The 7,336-nt window shown below is 39.3% G+C and overlaps 1 protein-coding gene across 1 annotated transcript; it reads left to right on the forward strand.

Annotated features, from left to right (window-relative positions):
- Positions 1-105: 105 nt before the first annotated feature.
- Positions 106-7,277, forward strand: tfb2m (transcription factor B2, mitochondrial). Its single transcript, XM_026171096.2, has 10 exons — positions 106-281; positions 1,334-1,643; positions 2,090-2,279; positions 2,450-2,541; positions 2,691-2,844; positions 3,109-3,257; positions 3,554-3,643; positions 3,747-3,806; positions 5,423-5,571; positions 6,213-7,277. The coding sequence occupies exons 2-10, from the start codon at positions 1,356-1,358 to the stop codon at positions 6,400-6,402; spliced, it is 1,362 nt and encodes a 453-aa protein (XP_026026881.1). The 5' UTR covers positions 106-281; positions 1,334-1,355; the 3' UTR covers positions 6,403-7,277.
- The last annotated feature ends 59 nt before the right edge of the window (positions 7,278-7,336 follow it).

The following is a 7,336-nucleotide window of genomic DNA, read 5'->3' on the forward strand; positions in this document are numbered from 1 at the left end:
ATTGATTTATTCCTGTTTTTGAAAGTGTTTCTACGCTAGCCATATTAGGCCGACTACTTCCGCGAGTGTTCTGATTGGCCTACGCAGTAGTCGCCTGTCAGTGACGAAAGCAGCTGCGTCTTTAACACCACGAGTGTTGCAAAAACAAGGCACGCAGGGTTAGGTCAGGATGCGGTGGGCTCAATGTCACAGAGTTTTTCCAGCGAGCAGATAGACGAGAGTAAACGTTAAAGTCTGGATGTCTTCAGATTTGAAGCAACTGCTGGATAATCTGCAGTGAGGTATGCTCGCGTTTTTCACTATTACATAACCGTTTGATATGATAGCTTTAAGAGAGGTAGCTAGCGCACTGCTAGCCTCTCGGCTAACAACTTTAGGTTTTAAAAATGTCTCTCGGGTTCAGGTTGTTTTGCGCCCTTTTGACAATTAAACAATATGTGTGAGCTCCACTGTAAACTCTACTGTGATGTTGATAAGGTTAAGTAATAGTCAGCACATGTGCTTGCTTATGAAAACCCACCCACGTGCTATCAGATGGGATTGTTCTGACTAGGGTGCACCGGTGTTTGCCAGTGCAATCGTGAAATTGTCTATGCTAGCGGTCGATTATTTTATTATACACTCTTGAAATTGGGTATTTGACCACCAAGCTGAGCAAGAGTAGGTAAAAGAAGAATGTGTGAGAAATGACATTTAGTCTTACAACGTATTCGTGTTTGTACGTATGTTTTTTGTTTTCTTCTCCCCTTATTGTCTCATCTTCCCTAAACTTAATATCAATTTCCATAGTTATGTTTCTGACAAAGCTCTAACGGTCTACCAAACCTCCCACCGGTCTCTCACCCACGCCCCAGTGTATTTGCCTTCAGGAAATCTAATCCTTGTTCTCCAGCGTCTTTGAGAGGTTCCCCTCATAGGCACCAAATCCGACTTTTTTCCAAATGTTACACTTTTTCCCTCCCCTTTGAAAACTTCTCAGTTCCTTCATCCCTGTGGGGTTAAGAGCCTGAGTGTTCACACCTTGGAAACGTCTGGCATCGATTACTGCAACTCATTACTTTGGTTTTCCTCTGAAGTCCATCCATGCCATTCCCTTTCCTGTCTGAAAATGCACCTGTTTAAACGAGCATATTTACTCTTAATGTCTTCCACCTTTTTATATGTTAACTTGTTTTATTGATTTGATATTTTCTTTTTTTTTATACTTATGTGTTTAACTCTTCTGCATAAGGTGACCTTGAGTGTGCCCTAAAATCAAATGTGTTATTGCCTTTAATAATATTTCATGTCATTATAGTTATTGTGATTCTTCTTTTCTCCTTCTGTGCTGTAGCCTCTCATAAAGGTCATCCACCATGTCCACCCAGATTTGCAGAGTGGTGGAGCTACTGCTCCGCTCTGCTTGCTGCCATACTGTCAGAGGTCAATCTTGTTTGAGCAAGGCAGTGTGGACCCCTGTGGGTCCCTCTAGCCTCTGTGCCTCTGGTGTGTCTGTGCTTCAAAGGAGGGCCTACAGTCTGGACTCCCTGTCTTTGGGTCCTGGTCGGCCCTCACTTGGTCCAAACTCTCAACAGCCCCGTTCAGAAAGGACGTCCCCTTCTTCTGCACTCGCACACAGGAACCTGTCTGCTGTAGCTGTACAGGTAGATAATTTATTTCGGCTCTGATTGAAGACGATAGCCGTATACTGCATTTATATTGGTTGTAATTGTATGTTTCACTTTCATACTTGTATCTATTATACTTATATGTAGCATTGTAGTCTATGATCAACTTTATTTTTTTACTGCTATTATCTGACAGTATCTGCATTCCTGTAGGTACAATACAATCTGCACAAAATCAGCATATTTTGCTGGATTTGAGGTTGTTGTAGCTTTTTAAGGCTATTTGATCCACTCAATGTGTACAAAAAAGTATGCGTTCCTGGAAAATGCATGCATACATCAGTTGCTTTTTGTTTTGTTTTTTTCATAAAATAATGAAAAACAACTCAGCCCTGAAAACAACTCAAGTTTTTTAGTATAACTTGAGCTCTTTATACTGACAGTGCTGTTCACCCACTGTGTGCATTTGTGTGTTCTTACAGGGCCAGTGTCGTCCTCTGTGCCAGTATGATTTCCTGGACCTTGGGGAGGTAGAGGAGAATGTACGACGGGCTCAGGGCTGCAAAAAAATCAGACATTTCATAGTGGACCCGGACCTGGCTAATCTGGTAGCACAGCATCTAGGACCTGATCTACAAGATGCTAAAACTGTTATCTTTGAATGTAATCCAGGTATGGGTTTATCTCTACAGTGTTGTGCAGCATTCTTCCATCTCTGCACAGATGATGACGACAAACTTAGTGTTTTTTGTTTGTTTGTTTTTGTAATTTTTTTAAACGCATTGATATATTCAAATGTTATACTTTCTTATTATTGATGCATTTGTGCTTGTCTTTTTCAGGTCCTGGGGTATTGACTAGGACTCTGTTAAATGCTGGAGCTCAGAGAGTTGTTGCTCTTGAAGGTGATAGGTCTTTTCTACATGACCTGCAGGTAACTTTAACATCTCCATCTCATAATACTGGTTTTTGTATCTTTACAAAGTCCCTTGTATTAACCTAAAAATTGTAAAGTGTCATATGTCAACAGTTAATATTTCTCGTTGATGTATAATCCACACAAATAAATGTTCCCCTTTCTAGGAGCTAGAAGGCCGGCTTGATGGTCAGCTGGAAGTAGTTCACTGTGACTACTTTAAACTAGACCCCATTGGTCTTGGCAATGTGAAACCCCCAGCTATGTTCACCGATAAACTCTTCACTGACCTGGGAATCTCAGAATCTGCTTGGACTGATGGTGAGGAAAAACATAAAGGATTTTTATCCCTCCCCCTCTCACTGCAAACTACTTACTTTTGTGCTCAATAGTGCCTTGAATCCTAATTGGAGCAGACAAAATTTAAAAATTTCATAACAGGAACTTTTTCAGTCTTGAAATATATATTTTTAAAAAAGGAATAAGCTCATACTTTGTTTACAGCTTTTAACACATTTTACAGCATTGCATGAGTTTTGTACCAGCCCATTAAAGTGTGTCTTTTGGTAAAATGCCTTTGTCTAGACATCCCAGTGAAGGTGGTGGGTATCCTGCCGCAGCGTAATGAGCGTGGCATGCTGCTGAAGATGGTTTATGCTTTGTTTGAGCGGCTGTCTGTCTACAGATATGGAAGAATAGAGCTCAACCTCTTCGTAAGCGAGAAGGAATACCTGGTAATTGAACAACAGTATTTTAAGCTGTGTAGAAATGACTGTTAGAGTACAAATTAGCCTGTATTTTTGTGTTAATTGGATGGATGATGTAGATTAAACATATTCTTGTACTTCCTGATGTTTTTCAGGGGCAGCTTTAAGCTAAGTTGCATCTGTACTAGTCTTCCCTGCATTATCATATTTATGCTGATAACACAACCTGTAGTTGCGACGAGTGTCTGCTCACTCATTAATCATTAATCTGACTTTCTTTAATCCTTGTGTAAAATATCCAACAACGGTTATCTCTCCATCAGAAACTGGTGGCACGCCCTGGTGAAATGATGTACTACAGAGCCTTTGGCGTCCTCTGGCAGATGGCCTGTGAGATTGAGCTACTGCATAAGGTACAGTATGAGGCAGAGCACTTTCTGTTAATGCAGTTGGGCAAAAACCAGTGATTTAAACAGATGTTTTATAGAAATGTTTGTTATTTTTGTCTCTGTGTAGGTGCCGTGGGAGTCATTTGTGGTGTCATCAAAGCAAGGCGTACCTAGCTCTAAAGGCAAGGTAAGGAAGGGAATAGGCTCAATAACTGTAATTGGGTAACCTTGATTGTATTTTATATTTATGGTAAATGGCCTGTATTTGTATAGCCCTTTAATTAATTCCTATGGACCCCAAAGCGCTTTACACTACATTCAGTCATCCATCCATTCACACACTGGTGATGGCAAGCGACATTGTAGCCACAGCTGCCCTGGGGCTAGGGCTGAACGATTATGGAAAATAATCTAATTGCGATTTTTTTGGCCCCAATATTGCGATGCGATATGCGATTATTTTTTAAGGTCTTTGTCTTCTGTATTATTAAACAAAGACAAGCAATACATCATATAGTATGGCCAATACTATATTACATTAATTTTAAACTGTTCTTTCCTGGAAGACAGACCTCTGTTATGATGACATGAGGTGATGCATGAATTGATGACTGACATTTTTATTTAACTTCTTCAATCACAACAGTATATTTGAACATACACAATAGTTTATTTTTAGCTTACAAACATCTGAGCATAAAGTGCTGACAAGGAACCCTGGTGTAAACATTAAAATGAAAGTCAGTACAATGTGCAGATTGCAGAAATATACATAAACAAAATCAGTGGCTTTACCACACTCAGTTTTTCGACATCTGTGAACTACTAGACAGTCATTCAATTAAAAAATAATATTAAATAAATAAAACTAATAAATAAAAAATACACACATCTTACTGATCTCTGCAGTCAGTAACATTACACATAAAGTGCAAACATAATAGCAATTGTATAAAAACCCACACAAACACGCCTTTAAAATTTAAAGGCGTGAAATTGGACGGTCTAGTTCTGATTAGCGTCACCGCTGTCTCGGTGGAGTTTAATAAACTCGGCCGTCTGCTTCTTGCTATCTAAAATATAACCAGACACTGGTGTAAATTCTCGACTGTCTCATACTTCTGTTTAATAAGTTTTCTGTTTGACGTTTAGTCAGCTGTGTGAAAACCAAGGAGGAACCCACCCGGGGGATTAATAAAGTTTTATTTTATCTAATCTAATAACTTTAATCTCAGCCAAACCGATTTACTCACGAACAAACAAAACACTGAAAAAAGCCCAACAATAACATTTTTAGGTTGTCTAAGTGACTTATATATTACGTTTAACCCGAGCAGTGAAACTCCGCGGTGATCTGAAAATGATGTGCCGGGAGTTGTGCCGTTCTCGGCCGCATCAGTAATCCTCGAGCTCCCGGCTAGCTGTCGAGCTGGTGGGTAGCAGACGCCTCTGAAAACGCCGAAGCACTTTTGCAAATATGGGATATCTTGATAAACTGAGCAGATATTTGATGTTTACACAACTACTTTCTCGCCTGAAAATATGTTAAAAGGTTATTTTGTGACCCAGAAAGATTAGTATGAGTAATTTTAAAACTTAGTAGCGGCCGCCATTGCTGGAAACTGGAGTTTGGCTGGGCCGCGCTATGAATTCTGGGATATGGTAGTAATTTGGACAGCCTTATAATCGCAGCCTTTGCGGTTAGAAAATTGCACTTGATCATGTCGCGATATTATCGCAAATGCGATATATCGTTCAGCCCTACCTGGGGCGCACTGACATTTCCCCTCGTCCTCTCCTCAGCTTCCAAATGATCACCTGTGCCTGGTGCGCCTGCGCCCACGGGCAGATCTGTTCTCTGCAGGACTGACTCCCTCCAACGCATCAACTCTACTGATGATGATCAAACAGTGTCTGGCAAAGAGGAAGGTCAAGCTCATTGACAGGCTCAAGTAAGCAGTGCACACACTGAATTGTCTAGATTAAATAGCCAAAATATTGCACATGTATTAGAGATGTGCTCTTACTGTAACAACTGTACACACACCAGTTTAACACCGGTCTAGTTACTTTGAAAAAAAACCCTACATTTCCACATATTTGAGAGCTTTTGTTTTTTTGTTTGTTTTTTTTGTTGTTGCCAACGTTCTTTCCAATTCAACAAAACAAGCCTTTGTGCTATTAATAACATAAACCAAAGTGTACTGATTATTTGATTATTCCAGGGTGGATGCTCTTACCTTAGAAAAGTACCATAATTTAATCCAGAGATATCCGTTTCTGCAGAATCTTTGTCAAAGTCTTAAATGTCTTTGAACGTTTCAAATATTTGGGCAGTTCCAGGATTTATAAGCTACACAGGATGGTTTTTGTCTTGAGAGGGGAAACATTTAGGACAGTTTGAGCAAGTATTATCTGTGCAGTCTCTTCAACTGTAATACACCATGCCTTTAGTGCTTCTTACAGAAGTTAGGACCATTTCCATTTAAAGAAAACAACAGTGGACAGAATCTGTTAGTTGCCAATCATTGGTGAGTGGTTTTAAGCTTCTTTTGCTATTCCTTACTGTGTCTCTTATTTTTTTGTTTTCTAGTCTCTGGTCACCAGACAGTGGCAGTAAACTGTTATCAGAGATGGGCATGTCGGAGGACATACTGACAGGCCACGTTTTTCCAGAGGAGTATCTTAGACTGTTCCAGCTGATGGACAAGAGCCAGGAATTCACACAGAGCTGGCTTTACGAAGAAATCTTGGAGAACACACAGAGGGAGGGTTGGGGCTAAAACCTAGACAAACAGACCATATATGTATAGATTTACAGTGTGCATACAAACACGTGTGCTATACTGATTATGTAATATAGATGATGATAATAATATAATATGTGGCAGAACTTGGAGATGCAGTTGTGATGTTATCACAGTTGTATTTGTTACTGAAATGATTTAAACGTGACTGTGACAAACTCCACAAACTTCAGGGCCGCAGAGGAAGGACGTCAAATGTTTCGATAAAGTGAGATTCTCAAGAGGGGCGATTTCAGAGAAACGCACTTAAATATGACACTTGGTCTTTAGCAATGAGAGAAGGGGAAAAATGCTACTGTAATTAAAGTTAAAAAAAAAAACGGTCTTAACAGTTACGTTTCTGCGTTATCACCAGAATCTCTGTTAACACCCAAATGGGTTCGTTCAAAAGAGGATACAAAATTTCTTAATTTTGCATGTGCTGTAATCGACGACTAGTACCGCTGCAGTTTTACTGAACAAAACCCCCAAGGTTTTGATACATAATCAAGGAGTGCTGAGTGGCGTCTGTCTTGTATATTTTTGTGTAATCAGTTGCAAGTCCATAAGCTAAAATGTGTGTAATGCCATGTTTTCAGGACTGTGTGAGCTGTGAATGTGATGATTTCTAAACTGATCATTAAATCAGAATTTTCACATGTGGAGGAAAAAAAAATAGCTTAAGTGTTGTTTTATTTTTGGACCAGTGTAGATGCTTTGGACTGACTAAATTAATTACTTTGCTATCCTGATCATTGAAAACCTGTTGATTTTAGTTTTGTTTATACAATAATGTGCTAATACCTCATACAAGTGTCTGGTTTTATGTAATACATCTGTAGCAAAAAAATGAAATAAATAATTTTACAGTATTTTTTTTTTCCCAACTGATGAGCATGAATTGAAGCTAAAATTGTTTTGTTTTTTGTTT

The sequence above is a fragment of the Astatotilapia calliptera genome, chromosome 1 (genome assembly GCF_964374335.1).
Source record: "Astatotilapia calliptera chromosome 1, fAstCal68.1, whole genome shotgun sequence".
NCBI lineage: Eukaryota > Metazoa > Chordata > Actinopteri > Cichliformes > Cichlidae > Astatotilapia > Astatotilapia calliptera.

Coding starts and splice junctions, on each gene's coding strand:
- tfb2m (XM_026171096.2), top strand. CDS start 1,356: ATGTCCACCCAGATTTGCAGAGTGGTGGAGCTACTGCTCCGCTCTGCT. Junction 2,280..2,449: donor TATCTTTGAATGTAATCCAG/GTATGGGTTTAT, acceptor TGTCTTTTTCAG/GTCCTGGGGTATTGACTAGG. Junction 2,845..3,108: donor AGAATCTGCTTGGACTGATG/GTGAGGAAAAAC, acceptor GCCTTTGTCTAG/ACATCCCAGTGAAGGTGGTG.